Here is an 18,134-nt window from a genome sequence, read left to right on the forward strand (position 1 = left end):
GATTTTGTTAGTGTAATTTGGTTAGTTCGAACTCTCACCGCTTCAATTTATAATTAAAATCAAATGCATTCGAGCGCGGCGCTGCTTGCATGTTCTTATTCTTACGCACAGTGTTCGTCCGAATCACTTGATAACTGGATGCTGCGACACGTTTGTTGATCCAGACTCTTTGTTTGTATGTGTAGACATGGATTTATATGTTACGAATGTGATGAAAAATGCACAAGTTTTGAAGACGCTGTTGGACATGAACTTACTGAACACAAAATCACAATTTTTTCCGAAATTCGTCTTGCAAAATTCAATCGTATTCTGCGCAAAATTTTAGTTTGGAAGCGGTCTTTTTCTCTACAAATTCAACGTGTGTGGAGCAATACTCGATAATACCGAACAATTTGAAAATTTTATTCGCACCAAAACCGAAGAACACACCGACAAATTCAATAGAATGTTCGCAGCCAATAATGATAGCCAATAATCTCTTTATATATCTGACTGATATTTTCATCGTATTTACATTTTTTTTTTTTGATATTTTCGTATTTTTTATAGCAAAAAATAGTCATTGTCATTGTTTACGTATATAAATAGTGTTAACAATATCGTAGAATTGCGGGCAACAAATAGAAGTTTATATGTTTATTTTGGAACAAAATAAAATAATTTTTGTCAAATGTTTTTGGCTTTGTTTCATTTGTGTTGTATACAACATGGCAGAATAATGTAATCATATCAGCGTTTTGTGTACAATAGTTGATATTCAAACGGAAAAATGTAACACATTCATATTTTATCTTATTTATTTGCTTATACATTAATTAATAGACGATGGAAACACTCGAAATGCGTTGTGGGTCATCAAAACAGCTATTCAACAGAATTGTTTTTTTTTTTTGGTTGAGTTCATGTCATGCTGTTTGCATGCATAAGAGAAACATTTTCTTTAAAAAGAGGTATCCGATTCAAGTGTGGTTACTTCACACCATATGTACAATTCTTCAAGGATAAGTAAGAAAAGAAGAAAAAAAACAAACAGCCATAAGGTCTCTCTGTGTAAACATTACAAATAGCGATATAAGTTATATGCTTGCCATAAATACATGCCAATATGCATAAGATGCATTCATAAGACCCAACGCACGCTTAAGGAATATGACCAACATATTCAATCCGAAAAACTCGAGTGTCAAGTGTCATTGAATAACAATAAAATTTATTGTTACCACATGTCTTACGATTTTCCCTGTGTAAAAACGACAAACAAACTGTGCCCATGTAGGCTATCACAGTGAGAATCAAAGTGTTCAAATTTATGCACTTCATTTAAGGCACACAAAAGGAAAAACAACATTGGCGCCAAAGTTCCAAAAAAACATTATTGTTAAACGCAGATTGAAAAGAGTTTTGTAAAATGTATACACCATAGATAAATTAAACTGATATATGACCATCAAATGCAAGCTCAATCATAATAAATGCCAGTTTGAATTAACTACAACAAATTTTAAGCAAATATCTTAGAAAAATATTTTTATTTTATTTTTTCGAATTAGAAATCATCACACTTTACATTCATATGATAAAGATTTTACAAAAGTAAACATTAAAATCGACAATAAGCGACACCTATTGAAAATTAACTGGACACGGGTCACATTCGTGATTCGTGTAATAGCAACTTTGTTCAATGACACATTTACCCGCACACAAGAGTCTGGGATCACTTTACGAATTCGCGCGAAGTTAGCAATTTATACTTCGCTGCGTATGAAAAAAAAGCACTCGCAAACAAAGATCAGTAACATTCAAACCACTAAGAGGAACGGAGCGTAAGAATCAGGCTCCAAAAAAATAAAAGGAAAAATACAAAGACAAAGTTCTTTAGTTGAACTTTAAAGACTTTTGTGCTACTTTTTGAAATTGTGAGTAAACTCTGATTGGATATTTCTAAAAAACTGAATTGAAATTTAGGATAATGAATATTTTAACGCAACATTAATTATGGGCGAAGAGAAAGGCTACAACAGCGTAAACGTACAATTGGGCCAAAACTTATATAAAAAAAAGTTTAACGACGCCATTTTGTTTACCTTTGTTTAATTATTTGATATTTATTTGATATCAGAACAAAATTGAACGATTTTTTTTTATTATGAAAAATATCCTAGAAACAGGAAATTTAATTAGAAAATATAAAAAAAAATCATCCAACAATCATTTGGTCGGGAAAGAGAGAGAGTGAGAGATAGGCTTGTCGGATTCTGTTTCTCTCTGGGAACAATTTTTTTGGTCGATGCCAGAGAAATCTCAAAATCTAACGTGCCTACTGAGAGAGAGAGAGAGAGAGAGAGAGAGAGAAAGAAAAGTGTTTTTATTTTTTCACAAATTAAAGCTGTTAAAGGGGGAATTAACAAGAAAACTCAACGATTAGCTATCTAAAATGTAACTGAATTTATTAAAACATTGGAATTAGTTCAAAGTAAATGAATTGTGATATGAAAACGTAAAATAATTTGAACAAATGCCAAAAACGGTTTTTAGGTGTAAAGCAATATTTGATTCGAAAAACATGGCCGACGTTTCGATTCTGTGTATGAATCTTTATCAAGGCTATTGTTCATGTGATTTTTTTTTTGCATTTTGCCTCATGAATAAATTCGTCGAACGAATTAAAACATGTTGCGAAACAAGCAAAGGGCTAAAAATAACACGATGGCGTAAGCACTTTCATGGTGTTACCATAGTGTAGTGATGATGTGGCATCGGTCGTGGCGTAAAGTGGTAATACTAAAATTGCTTTGGTAATACTAGGGTTACCTTCGGACATGATTTTAGCATGAATTCAAATAACTAAGAATTATTTGAATAAAGCAACATTAAATTGGTTGATTTTATGATTCGATGATAATTTCGAGTGTTTTGAAATTGAAATGTAATTTGGCTTAAAAAAATTGAATGAACGGAGCAGTTAAATGAAAAGAATCCAATATGGCCGATTTGAGCGAAGTCCAATAAAAATGAGAGTAAATAAATATTTACTTCGAATGGCAACAACAACAACAGCAGCTTTATTAAAAAAATCACGTATTGAGTCCACGTTCCAAGTGATCTGAAAATGCGGTTCCAAGGTGTGCAGCTGTGCTAACTGAGCAAAGAAATGTGAGAAATAAACAAATTATTCAAAAGATGACATCATTCCAAAAAAAAACATCAGTCAGCATCCAATTTAAAAGAGTTTTGACGACATCATCACTTATAAGAAGAAAATCTTTCTGAGAAGAGCAACTGCGTCTATTCATTGTAATATCTCTGATTGAAGACTTTTGGATTTGCCATACAGCGATGGTTTCAAAGACGATTTTAGAAACGGAACTTCAGGAAGGGAGGTGAACACCAGATTATTTCAACATCAGTCAATAATATAATATTTTTAAAATTATTCCGGTTGATGTTATAAGTTAGTCGTTAAGCCAAAGAGATATTTCAGAGCAATGAAGTTTTTTTTAAAATACCAAAGTCCCGTTCCTTCGGAGTTGTCACATAACAGTATTAGTATTTTAGAGCTTCAGATAGTTTCACCATAGTTTTACTCTTATTACAATATATTTTTATGCATCGTAGCAAATAATACAAATCAAAGAGAGAAACGGATACATTCAATTTACCGTATTATGTACACATACATTTAAAAACGTGCAGTGCTAATCACAGTTATTTTAAAAGTGTGTGAACCTGTACTTTTTCCATCATACAATTAAGAATGCAAAGGGTTATAATGTTTTTGAGGAGCGCTACGCATCGCAGTGATAGATTTCGTTCCTTCAAAGTAAAAAAAATCATATACTTTGAAGCATTGCCATTTCAACACACAAGTACCATTCTTTTTAAACTCATTCATGTAGAAAGGTGTTCAAGTGTCGCATTTAGTAAAAGTATATATTTTTTGGAGACAATTATTTTTGTCGCGCGTTGCATCTATGTGAATGAAAAAAAGACGTCGTTTGCATTTTTTTCCGAAATTTTGCTGATTCATGAGAAAATGCACTGTATGGTTATATATATTTATTTCTAAAAATATCATTGGTTGTTTAAAGTCTGGTCGATTGAATAGTAGCATCTGGTTGTATAAAATAGGAATAAGAGATATTATTAAGTGGTCAAAAAAGCGAGAGAAATATGTGGTCAAATCTACCGTCGAACTTACATAAACAGCAATTTTATTGTTGTTGTATGTAAATTACAGTAAATTTATTTCAAAGACATTTTGACATTTCATATTCGATTAGAATTAAAACACATATTCAGAAGCACATTTCACTGATAACAGTCCAAATGGCTGAATATAAAATGCGCGATACTTTTTTTACGTTGTCGGCCGCAATATATGGTATGATCAAAGCCAATAAAGTGGTTCCATTTGCCTACAAATACAAAATAGTAAATGAGATTATCTTGCTTTTATATTGCAAATAAAGTTTGAAAATATAGTATTTAAAAAGTGGTGTGATGTAAGAGTAAACAAACAAAAAATGAAAATTAATACGATACTATATAATAAGGTACTGCGTAATGTACAAGATTAAACGTAGACTGAATTTAATAACAATGTGAACGCGTGCTTTTACACGAATGCATAACGAACACCATCTACCGAAACGGAGCAGAACCATAGCATCAAATGAAAACGAAAGAGACGGATGAATAGCCATAAGACTATCACGCGGTAACCGATCAACTCAGAACGTGCAACAATACACTCTCACTCACTCACTCACCAAATGAAGCGTTTGACAACAAATGCGTACATATGAACAGAGCCCGGTTTGCTGTGTCGCTCTGACATATACACACATTTCTATGTTAGTACGATTTTGGTTTGAATGACAGATGAATGCTGAACGGAGAGCATACCACTGAAACAACAATTCGATTCAAGACTAAAATCGATTTTTTTGTTTAAACGAAAAATATTGTAATTGTTCTTATTTTGGTTCATCTCAATATTTGGTTGAAAAATTGTATAAAAATTAAATGAAAGCAATTGTATCAATTAAAAGTGGAAATGCTTTAGGACGAAGAAAAATCAACAAAAGTGTGAGAGAGGAAAATTGATTGAAACACCAAAATTGTGCGAATTGAAAAAAAATCCATCCTCTCACATAATGGCCACCATTGTATGAAAATTGGATCAATTTCTAGCGTTTTTTTTTAAATTGTTATTTGCTGTAGCTTGTTTTGCACACACACTCATCATACAAATGGTTTGATTTTATTTTCTTAGCACATGATTTTGTTTTTAATATGCAATCGTGTCTCGTCTTTTCTTGTATTGTGTTTACATTTTATTTGGGCTTACTTAGTGGTAATATAAGTGCAACGGAAGTGTGAAAATGTTAATGTTCTGATTGTCGTAACAAAAATGGATTGCATGAACAACGACGCATACGTACGTTTGTTGAATATATTGCACATTATTTCAATAAATATTTATTTTATTAGTTCAATAAGCAAAAATATAAACAAAGTGTTCGTTCATTCATTTTTTTTTTCATTCAAATTTTTGGTATTTTCAGCATAAGTTTTATTGAGTCCGGCATTAAAATTTCAATGAATTTGTTTCATTGAAATATGTATACACGTACAATGTATGAATATTGTAATGTTTTGATTCTTTTCGAGTTTGCATACTGTGCACGGTGGAAAGTGAATGGTGTATGAATGCTATGCAATGTATAAAGACTATTTCATGGTCACATATCGTGTGTGTTTTATAGAAAAAAAAAATTGCTCTATGAAAACCTGGGAGACAGACATCAACGCTAGTTTTGCCAATTTTTTTGTATTTTTTTGATAATACGATCTTATTTTACATGCTAATATTCGAATTTTTCTATGAAAAAAAATTAGCTAATGGTGTCCATTTCCATAGATGTTTGTTGGTTGTTTTGCGCTTTCTTTTGCCTCTGCCCGTTTAAATTTGCGTGCCTATTCTATGCAACAGTGATTTGTGTATTTTATTGTTTTCATTGAATTTCTTCATGTTTTTCCTCTCCATTTAACAGACGCGTCAGCCACATACGTAGCGAGATGGAAGAAGCGAAATTGAAATACGAACAGCTGACAAAAGACATTCCGTTTTTGGAAAAATTTTCGGAAATTACCAAAATACAAGCGAAGGACAACCACGAGTATGCGAGCAAATACCAAAAAGCTACATATCTGCTTAATATACTAAAAAATGGCTTCCAAAGGTAGACTGAAGTGCTTCATACTAAACCATAATGTATTAATAGAACTTGTATTGGAATGTTGTCTTATTGAAAATTTCATTGAAAGAATTTGTTTTTTTTTATGCACTTTGAAATCTCAAATAATTGAATGCCAAACATTGTTTTTTTTTTGTTCCTTTTCCATTTAGCAAATATAACGTTAATTTCTTGCAAAAGATAGAAAACGGTTTGAAAGGTATAAAAAATCAAATAACCTCCCGTATAACTTCATCTCACATTAAACCAGAGAAAATTGAATCAGAAAATTCAGTGAAAATGGAAAATAACTTTCAATCGCCAGAAAGTCCGCCCATGTATTCTGATTTTAAAAATGAAACTGAACCGATAACGATTCCAACTGAAAGGCGCGATAGTAATAGCTATTATTATGATTCGTTGCCGGGTACATCGAACGATGCGCGTCGCAGTGATCCATGGCGTCGTGATAAATATGATGATTACAAGCGATTCAATGATCGAAAATACCGTGGACGAAGTCGAAGCCGAAGCAGAAGTCGTAGCAGAAGTCGTAGCAGAAGTCCAGGTTATTATGATAGGAGACATGATAAAAAACGGTTTCGGTATAGCCGAAGTAACAGTCGCGAAAGGGATAGAAAAGGACGTTCCCGAAGTCGTGAGAGAGGATACGATCGATCTCGTAGCCCGTCTTATCGTCGTGCCACCTCACCGTATCAAAGAAGATCAAAAAGTCCACAAAATCGCCATCGTTCGGATCGCAGAGATGACAGACGATACGATAGAGATCGCAATTATGATAACAAAAAGGGCATTAAATTAGAAACGGAGTCGGATTATAGACGAGATTCAAAAAAACAAACCCAACAAGATATATTGAATCGAAGAGATAATTATGATGAAATACCAACGTCATCATCGACTCGATATCCAAATCCAGCGAATCGTTTCGCTCGTCAGATTAGTAATATTAAGCCGGAATATACCAGAGAAACGAAGCCATTTGCAGCATCGGCAAACCGATTCGGTAATCGTCAATCAAATCCGGTTGAAGATTTGGATCTGCGTCGCAACTTTATCAAAGACGAAGAAGTCGATGAAGCGAATCGAAAAGCAAAAGAATTATTTGGTAGCACTAACAGTTCACTAGAACTAAGAAAACAATTAGATGATATCAACAATGTTAAGGAATTCATTAAAGAGGCCAATTCTATTACTCACGCCAACATAATGAAAGATCTTAAAGATAAAATGTTTGACGATATTGACGATAATGAAGATAATGAACCAATCAATAACTTGAATGAATCACGAGATGATACTTCAAATGTACAAATTGGGGTTCGAAAAGACCTTCGAAGTGTTGCGCCTGTTGAAAATGTTGTTCGTAACGAGACGCATAGAGTGGCACATCCTGTTGCTCGGAATGATATTCGAAACGATGACTGGAATGATGTTCGTAACGAGACGCATAGAGAGGCACATCCTGTTGCTCGGAATGATATTCGAAACGATGACTGGAACAATGTTCGGAATGATAAAAATATTGGGGGCCAACGTGGGCCCGATGGTCGATTTGATAATCGAGCACAATTACATCGAACTGATCGAATAGATATTCGAACCGAAATGCATCGAAATGAGAGAATCGAAAATCGATTAGAGAACCATCAAAATGAGCGAATGGACGATCGAATGGAAAATCATCAAATTCACCGAATTAATTTTGGTCGAGCCGAAAGCCAACCAGAAAATCAAAATTCATCAGTTCCAATATCATCACCAACTCCAGTCCGTAGTGAAGAACGTATTGCATTGTCGGACAAATTCAAGCGGCGAAAACGGTTGGACGAATCAAATCCAACTGAAAATATTGAATCGATGGAATCACGCGATGCACGAAATGTCAACATACAGCAAACACAACAAGATCCGCGCTTACGTTATCGCCCGAATGCAAATATGCCAAAACCTGATGTTAGTTTTGAGCAATTTATGTCATTTGGAAACCAACAACAAACGCAACAACCCATTCATCATCCGCCAATACAAAATTCGTTTGGAAACAATTTCAATCGGAACCATGTAAACACTCCAGAATCGTATCCGCCACAGCGACCATTTTACAATGAACCATTCAATCCACAACCACATCAACCGCAAGGTCACTCCCAAGTTCATCCACCGCAAGTTCCACCACAAGTTCATCCTCATCACCAGCAACAACAACAACAACTACCGCATTATCCACATCGACCTGGGCCAAATAATTATAATGCAAACATTGGCTGTGGACCGAATTCAATGCCACAGCATTCTCGCATGAATCAATATTCACAAAGTCCAAATATGAATCAGCATCAACACCAACCACGCAATCATCATCAACGTCAGCATCAAGATAATCGTCACAAAGATACATATGCAGAGTGGAAGCGTCGCAGAGACGAGCAACGCGAATTGGAAGAGAAAAAGAGAGCTGCTACCGCAGCTGCTTCTGTAACGAGTACAACAGCTCAAAAAACGACCAGTGAACAAAATAAAGAGCAAAGCTCACAATCTCCAAGCGACAGTCCGAATCAAACTGAAACAACACCGAGCAAAGACAGTGAAAAAGTAAAGACACCAAACTCAGTTAAAAAGACTATTTTCGACAAAGCATTTCGTGGTAATAATTGGGAGGTTATACCACAGCCTGTCAACAAGTATAAAATTCCAAAACTTGGCAGATCAAATTCAGACATTAGTAAATCGGATGCGTCTGAAAATAATGTTTCGACATCGACCAAAACTGGAAAAGTTAATAAATCTTCGTCAGATGCACACATGAATCGCAGAAAATCCGCAGAGACAAGTGATAAGCGTAAATCGTCAGATGCCAAGAAAACAACGAAGGAGAAAGAGAAGGAGAAGAAAACTGATAAGAAATCGAGTGAAAGTAACCAAATTCATGCTGATACCACTATGAACACTGATTCCGAAGTAAATACCACAGAAAACCCGCCCGAAACACAACCAGAACAACCAAAGAAAAAATCGATTGACAGCTTTGGAGACATTGATATTTTGAGATTAATTGAGGAGAAATTCCCACAAAAAGCGGCCGAAATCAAGAAACTTATACATGACGACGATCACACGCATGATGATGCGGTAACTAGTTCAACGCAACCAGGATCAAGTAATGCTGATGGTGATGCAACAAACAAAACACCAAAATCCAATCAGTCTAATGATGACGTCACAAAAACGCCAAAACGAACAAAGAAACAATATCTCAACGAATTGGATCGATTGAATGCGGACATTCGCGAAAATTATCCAGACGTATTGAACGCAACTGGAAGACGAGCATGTACTCAGAAAAGTAATGAAACTTCACCAGTCAAAGCACCAAAAAGTGTGGAAAAACCAAAACCATCAACAGATCGTAAAAACGATGAAAAGCCTCAATATGAAAATGGTATGTTTTGTTTCTTCTTTGTCATAAAAAAATCAACTCGTGTTTTGAAATTCAAAAAATATGAATTTTTCCATTTGCAGATAAACCAAGGGCACGAATCTCTCAACGACGTAATACAACAATCGATTCAAGGCCATCTGATTGTGAAGAGAGTACTCCATCGGAGAGTACAGAAGGAATTAAAGTTGCAAAACGCATCCTATGTCGACGTGGTACCGTTTGCCAGGTAATTTAACATTAATATTGCAAATTACAGAAGTATGAAATGTAAAAATGTGTTTTTTTGTGTGCTAATTTTCAGCCAATCCGTATCAATCCAAGTGATTCTGATGGAGAGTCTAAAGCGTCCAATGCGTCCAATGCGTCTAAAGAGCCTAATAAAAGAAAACCGGGCCCAAAAAGTGCTACAACCGAAAATGTGGATAATCAATCGATACCCAATTTATCGCAATGCACAGTTGTGCTGACACAGCTTAATGATAACGATATGCAGCGCATAACACGATCTGGCAAACGAAAGGCTGAACAAATTGATCAGAGCGCCAAAGGTGAATTAACGAATGAAGCACAAAAAGAACCAATACCGAAGAATGATAGTTCAAAAGCAGCAAAACGACCAAGAGCCGATGGAAAGAACACAGATCCAACAATGACCACCAAATCGAAATTTTGTCACATTTGTGAAAAACAATTTCCGTATCTATCAAGTCATTACGCCAATATGCATGAAGGCATGGAAGTGTTTAGTGCTCGAATGTCGCCGCAAAATTCGGATCTTCTACGAAAAGGTCCGGCCAAAGAGGGCGTACATAAAAAGTCCAAAATATTGGCGCACTGTTATTACTGTGAAAAAGATGTGAATACCGATCGTTCAAGTTGGGTAAACCATTTCATTCGACATACCGGCGAATACACTCGAAATTGTGTCAAATGCGGAGTAGAAGTGACATCAAAAACCGATAAAACCGAATGCAATCATCCGGATCCGAAGCTTTTGCCAAAAACTGAATTTGGTGATACGCTTTTTGTGTACATGTGCAAATTATGCAATTACACACAATATCAAGAAGAAAATTTGATAAATCACATTCGTAACACACATGAAATCAATTCAAATGTTAACAACCAATATGAAAAAATAATTTTGATTCCGAATTTGCGAAAAGCGAAATCTCGAACGAATCAACGGCTTCAGTCGTCAATAAGCGAAACTGGAACAATCACCGTTTCCGAAGAATTGGCAAATCAAGATGTTTTCAAATCATCATCGAATCAAGATGATGATGTCAATTCGGATGCTTTCAAACTCATTAAAGAGAACACATTTAGTAATTCGAGTAGTGTACCATCAACTAGTAGTAACACAATAGCCGATCGATTGACTCAACGATTCAAAAAACAACAAGAAAAAATCGCTGTCGTGAAACAGGAACCGGATGGATATGATATGGTTTTTCGTGATATGGATGAAATATCCGGAACTGCTAAACAACAAACCGACAACGAATCATCACAAAAAAATCCGCTTCATGAGGGTGGTGTCATTGAAAATGGGTGCAAAATTGAATTGAATAAACCACAAGCCAGTGGCACATCGGGCATTCAATCAATTGATTTGGAAGAATTCGATGATCCGAATTGGGAAAGTTGCTCATCTGAGGAAGTCGACGAAGAAGATGAAGGTGTTCCACAATCGAACACATTGCACAATTTGAATATGTTAATTAAGCGCAAGCCAAAGGTCAACAAACGAGTTAAACCAAAGAAACGTCCCGACAAATCACTTTTGACCTCATTGAAAAAGGAAAAACCAGACGAAGTGATCGATTTGAACAAAGACATTAAAACGGAGAAATCACCAATCAAATTACCACCCATCACAATTCAACCCGTTGCAAGCGGTCAAAAACGTGTTGATAACATTGCATGTACGGAATGTTTGGGCTCACAACGATTCAACTGCTACATAGGTAATTCAACAAGATAATTATAAACATTCGAATGTGATGCATAAAATTGAGTTTGAACAGCGTTATTGAAATTGATGGTAAAAATAATTCTCTATTAATTATAATATTTTTGCAATTTTTTTCAGGTAACTGTGATTTCCTGTCGGTGAACAATCCCAATTCATTGGCAACACATTTACGTACAAAACATCAAACCGAACGATGGAACGGCTATTGTCATAAATGTGATGAACAGATTTTAATCGGTAAATACTCATTAATGAGAGAGTACGACCATTTGACGAGTCACCATGTTGAAAATTTCAATAAACCACTTCAACGAACTGCCGAAACTCCAAAACCACCAGCTGCAAAAACACCGCCAGTTGTCAACACACCGCCGGTTATACCACAATCAGTACCAATGCAACCGGAAAAGCAAAAATTACCAGCAGAAGAACCACAACAAGCCCAACCGGTGCGCACACCAATGATTCGAGTTCGTCGTTTTTCGGGTGATAATTTCCGTAAGGTAGAAGAGCCCATATCAGCACCGTCAACATCAACATTTAGTTTTATTGCACCACAAATAGCAAATGTGATGACGATGACAAATAATCCAGTTGAAAATGTTATGACGGACAATCAAAGTACGGACCAATTTTATGGCGATAATCCATTGAAGCCATGGACAAAATGTATTAATACGAAAACTGAAATGGCCGAAAATCGATTGAAAAGAGATTGCTCATTGATTGCACTTTTCAAGTGCATGGCAAATGATTGCATATTCACAACGTCCAATAAAGAAAAAATGTTAGAACATTTGCAACATCACGAAGATTTCCTTGCAAATCAAGCGTCGTACAGCAAACATCATAGCAATCAAGATGACTCAAGTTGGCTGGAGTGTTGTTATTGTGAAGAAATTCCTGGTTCATGTGGTACACTGGTCGAACATATTCTCGAAGAGCATGAGACGAGCATTTTTCAATGTCCGTACTGCTTTTATCGTTCGGTCGATCGCAACAATGTCAGTTCACATTTTACACATTATCACAAAGATCGAGAAGATATGTTCATATACGTTTGTGGAACGGACACAATAAGTTTACAGGACGAAATCAATGAATTAGTGCGAGCGCGAAATGAACGTGTTAAAATTATGCCGTGCTCAGAAAGTGGTAAGTTTTATCAAATTTGAAGCAAGAAAAAAAAATTCAAAATAATGTCATTTTAATTGTGTTTCAGATTGTAACGAAACGTTCATGCATTTGATTGACTTTAATAGACATATACGAACAAAGCATAGTGGTAAATCATCTTACCGATGTCCAATGTGTCCGAGAATTTTAAAAATGACCAACGGTGGTGATCTCGATCCGAAACATTTACAAGAGCATGGCTTCATTTTGACCCATTGTGCATACTGTTCATTGAATTTTGCCGATGTTTTATCGATGCATGTCCACTTACGTGACGAACATCCCACAAAATTGCCATACGCATTCGTACGTATGCCAAATGGTTTGTCTACTTCGCATCATAAAGCGTCCATCGCTTACTTTGGCAGCGAGGTGAATAATGAACATGATTTAGTGTGTCCAACATTAAGTGAAAACCAAGTGAATTATATGAATCCATCTCTATCTGAATATTCATCAAATACATGTGATCCACCCGATCCATTGATTAATTCAAGAATGTTTGTCGATAAGGAAAAATTCCATACAGCACAAAAACTGGACGAATTTCAAACAAAAAATGTTTACGACGAACATGGCATCAAACATATCGATCAATTAATCTCAAATTCACATTCATTCAGCGAAACTGTTTCGTCCAATCCAGTCGTACAAACGGATCATGATGATATTATACAAAATGAAGTCGATTTAGCGGCTAGCGAACTTGTGAATAATACTGGCGTTGAGATTCACGAATTGTATCGATGCGGTTTTGAAAATTGTACTTGGGTTCGATCGGATGATAGGGAATTTTTGATGCATTTGTCACAGCATCGAAGTGATGATGCTATTTATACATGTTTTCATTGTAAAAAATCGTATCAGCTGCCAATCGAACTGAAAGATCATATCAAAGAGCATTTAAAACATCGATTCTTCTGTTTCTATTGCGATATGACAGCATCAACGCAAGAAGCAATAAATAGTCACTTCAGAGTCACACACAAAAACAATGACGTCAATTTTATCGCATTAAATCCACTTAATTATGATTTTGCCAAGGATTTATTTGTCGTATGCCCGAAAAATGCCGTATTGATGGAGTTCAATAATACAATAATAAATCGTGCAAGTGATAGACTGGAAGGAAAAACATCGTACATGCCCGATGAAATCAATTTGTTGCCAAAACGGCAAATCTTTGAAAAAGGTGAGTATGAAACATCTAGTTTCAATGAGAGCTGGTATAGCTGGTATAGTTACGATTGTGTTTTTTTTATCACATTTGATTGAAAATGTTTAATAACATTTTATTTCTGTTTCGTGCAATTTAGATATTCAATGCGGCCGATGTCACTTTGCGAACAAAGTTCGATTGAACTTAATTCGACATTTTAAAAATGGATGCACCGAACAACAAGCACCCGTAAATCCTGTTCCCTGTTTGAACAGTAGCGAACGACATTTTGACAAAATGCGAAATTTGGCAGCAAGCTCAAATTCATCAAATGCATTCAATGTTGGTTCGGGCTTGGGTAAATTTGTACCAGAAGCACAACGTTATGTATGCGGAGCCAAATCATGTAAATACCAAACGTGTTCAGCGGACATGCTTCAAGGACACATTGTAACGTTGCATGCATCGGAAAGAGAATTTATGTGTCCACATTGTAGCGAAGATCTAAGCAATAACACATCGGCCACTGAAATATTAAATCATTTGCGATATCACGAATCAAAGATTTTCAAGTGTCCCAATTGTAATTTCATACATTACCTTAAGCCTCACGTCGAAAAGCACATCACCGATATACATCCAACATCAAAAGATCGTGCAATCCTATTGGAACGTCCAATCAAAGTGGTGGCACCTGTTAAACAACCACCAAAATCAGTCACGTACAAATTTAATTGCAATATTTGCTCGAAAGTATTCAATACACAACAATTGGTGAAAACACATCTCAGTAGTGTACATCGCTTGTCGTTTAAATTCAAGTGCATGTTATGCTCATTCACACAGGACACCAAAACAACGGTCAAAGACCATTTGCTCACCGTGCATGGTGAAAGCGATCCAATGAAAATTAAAAGCCATTACGATCGAATTGAGAGCGAAGCTGACAACTCGCCCATATGGCGTCGAAATGATCCAACTCGGGTAAGTGTTACATTATCATAGTATTCAATTTGATTCTTTCATGCCTCACCATGCCGTCAAACAAACAAACAAAAACACACATGCAGTCACATTTAAAACACTAAGCACCACACAATTTTGCACAATTTATTTTGATCATTTTAATTTGTTGCCACCACCACTACTCATCATTCTCATTCAACTATCTGCACCTTATAATTTTGTTCATAATTCTATTATTTCGTATCCGTATTTTATTTTATTTGTAGATAGAGAAGATGTAAATGGCGCAATCAAAATATATCTAACCACGACGAATGTCATTTCTCAATTCAATCAAACGAAATAGTATATTGCATGAGCGAATTTATGATTTTTTTTTTTCTTTTTTTGTTACAAAATATGATTTTGGTCAACTTTTTCGAAATAAATGTACTTAAATACAGTAAATGCAAAAAAAAAAACAAAAACAAAAAACAAAATAGCGACAATCGAAACACTATTTTTTGGAAGTATTGAGTTTATGAAATAAAATTGAAAAAAAAAAAAAACATTATTGATGATTATAAATCAAATTGTAGACAAAGTTTCACTAATACACTACGTAAAATTTAAATGCACAACTTGTAGTCTTTCTTTTTTTTTAATTCACGCTCTGCCTAATGTCACAACAAATGAAACGGTTCATATGTGTTTGTAAATTTTTATAGGTGAAACACATTCGAGGCATCCTCTTTGATGATGCTGAAAAATCGGGCGGTAAGTCGATCAAAAATCAATCCATTCATTTGGAAATAAAACCAGTTAAATTTACAAAACCAACATCAACGGCAACAGTGACAAGCGGCAAAAAAGCCAGATCAACTCAAGACGATTCGGCTGTATCTTATCTCAAGATGTCGACCAAAGAGCCAACCAATCGTGTTATTCAAAATAAGTTCGATCCCGTTTCACGTAGTAACATTGAGTATGTATTGAAATGAATCTAACTAGATAAAAATATTGTATTTATTTCTCCCGTTTTCTCTCTCTCTCACTCCCTGTTGCAGAAGTGATCGTTTTGTAATTCTACCTCCAAAGGAAAATGTTGAAGAGAATCGACCTCGGCCGGCCAGCTTAAGACAGCAGCCAAAACGGCGTTTCTCCACTTACATTCCATCCCCTCCCGATATGCAACCATCGACATCAACATCATCACAGCCGCCAATTTCATTGCGTCTAAAACGTGTCAGCGATCCATTGTCCGACGAACAAAAGATGCCACCGCCAAAACTATTCAAGCCACTGCCGCCGGTGAAAAAAGTTGAAAAAGTCGATCTAACCACATTGGATTTGATTTACGTGTGCAATTATTGTAAAATTCAATTCAATACATTTGACGAAATTTACAATCATTGGTTGAGCGTTCACAAAAAAGCAAAGAGTGATGTAACTGCGCAACGATTTTGTTATCGTGTGACACAACGTGTGAGATGTCTGTTGTGTATGGCAAATGTTACGTTCCAAACGATTCGAACGCACATGGAAAACATCCATAAAGATGAACAATTTGCATTTGGTAAATACGAAAAATATCCAAGCAATAGAATACAGTGTGGAATCTGTTCAACGAGCGTACAAAGTTTACCACAATTGCAAACACATTTCCTTATGAATCATCCACAAAGTCAACGATCCGATATGAAAATCGAGCCGCTGCCACTGCTCAATGATGCAATTTTGGAAGCGTTGCTACAACAAGGCGAAAAGGGAACATTTAAATGTGGTTATTGTCATCAACACTTCCCGTGCCGTTATGATTATGATCAACATCATATGGCCGTGCACGGTTCAAATCCAAAACGTTTCGATACCAATGGAAAGGATGTCATCAAGTATGTGTGCAATGTGTGCCGTCAAATACAAACCGACGAAAATAATGCAATCGTTCATTCACGCGAACACGTTCAACAATGGTATCAATGCCTTTATTGCCCAAAAAAAGTCCAATATATAGCATTGATAAAAACACATCACGATTTACTTCATACCGATAAGAAAATTGGATTCCGCGTTGTTAACGCACGTGACAATCTAAGTCTTTTCTATCAAATGACTTTAATCTTTTCAAATGGTTTGGCTATGACGTGGGGCGATGTATTGAACACAAAATATGGCGGTGTTGAACGTTTGGTTAAGTATATCAACGAACTGAACGAAGTACAACGGCGAGAGCAATTAAAGCTGCTAGAACCGAAAAATCCAGCAACAAATGCATCACAACAAGCTTGTGCTGGCAGAGTTAGAAATAGACGACAAACTCATTTGTAAATACAACTCAGATTCAAACGAACAAAAACAAAATATATTTTTTTTTAAATTTAATATTTTAAACCGAATTATGGATAGATTTTAAGTTTAAAAATATCATTTTAAAATTCTAGATGAAACATGTTGACATCAGCATTAGCATTTTTACAATATTTGTACAAAAAAAAATTGTCAATAAGATTAGATTAATTCATTTAGTTTCAATTTTTGTTTGAAACATACATACATAATAATCGATCAATTGCGATCACTACGCAGCTTCAAATTTATTTAAAACAAAAATGCCATATAAAAAAATAGCATGAAAAGAAAATAGAAATAACATCAACTGTTTTAATTTTAATTGAAGTACAAATTCGATAAATATTAAATCGAGAGAAAGAGAGGGAGAAAGAAGAAAAAATAAAATATATACTCAATTATTGATAATATTTTTGGCATATAAAAAGACAACATCTCACCGCAAAGACGATTAGATTTAAGAGTGGAGAAAGAAGAGGAACCAAAAATGTCACACGTTGAAAAATTGGAATTTTGAAACTTCTTTGGATTACACTTTGGACCAACATCGACGTTTTTTTTCTTTAATCGAGTTCAATGGAATCGTATAATTCTTTACCATCTATCTATTTTTTTGTTGGTTATGAGAAAAAAAGAGAAAAAAAACACCTTGTTTTTTTTTGTCAACTATCCGTCAATAAAAATTTAAATAAAATGTTATTCTAATGATATGCAAAAAATGTGTTGGTGTTTTGGACATTTTTTTTATTTACTTTTTTTCACCATACAAATTATTGTTTATAATATTGCGAAGCGGTGAGGTTTTTGGATTTTAAAACC

General features: G+C 35.1%; 1 protein-coding gene across 6 annotated transcripts; it reads left to right on the forward strand.

Annotated features, from left to right (window-relative positions):
* The first annotated feature begins 1,808 nt into the window (after positions 1-1,808).
* Positions 1,809-17,984, forward strand: LOC116349241. Of its 6 annotated transcripts, XM_031780594.1 has the most exons (11): positions 3,250-3,386; positions 6,063-6,251; positions 6,419-9,708; positions 9,789-9,934; positions 10,010-11,678; positions 11,804-12,841; positions 12,909-14,054; positions 14,179-15,005; positions 15,695-15,743; positions 15,822-15,951; positions 16,034-17,984. In XM_031780594.1, exons 1-11 carry the CDS (start codon positions 3,343-3,345, stop codon positions 17,292-17,294), a joined length of 9,789 nt encoding a protein of 3,262 aa, XP_031636454.1. In that variant the 5' UTR covers positions 3,250-3,342; the 3' UTR covers positions 17,295-17,984. The 6 variants fall into 6 exon arrangements, with proteins under 6 accessions (XP_031636450.1, XP_031636454.1, XP_031636449.1 ...); XM_031780590.1 differs by lacking the exon at positions 3,250-3,386 and adding an exon at positions 1,809-1,922 and having other exon boundaries at positions 15,695-15,951; XM_031780589.1 differs by lacking the exon at positions 3,250-3,386 and adding an exon at positions 3,901-5,261 and having other exon boundaries at positions 15,695-15,951.
* The last annotated feature ends 150 nt before the right edge of the window (positions 17,985-18,134 follow it).

This window comes from Contarinia nasturtii, unplaced genomic scaffold, assembly GCF_009176525.2.
Source record: "Contarinia nasturtii isolate CC-2019 unplaced genomic scaffold, AAFC_CNas_1.1 Cnas_scaffold_2806, whole genome shotgun sequence".
Classification (NCBI taxonomy): Eukaryota; Metazoa; Arthropoda; class Insecta; order Diptera; family Cecidomyiidae; genus Contarinia; species Contarinia nasturtii.

Bases quoted from the DNA above. Each gene is read 5' to 3' on its own strand.
- LOC116349241 (XM_031780590.1), top strand. From the start codon at position 6,088: ATGGAAGAAGCGAAATTGAAATACGAACAGCTGACAAAAGACATTCCG. The intron at 9,935-10,009 runs GTAATTTAACAT...GCTAATTTTCAG, and splicing joins GACGTGGTACCGTTTGCCAG to CCAATCCGTATCAATCCAAG. The intron at 12,842-12,908 runs GTAAGTTTTATC...ATTGTGTTTCAG, and splicing joins TATGCCGTGCTCAGAAAGTG to ATTGTAACGAAACGTTCATG.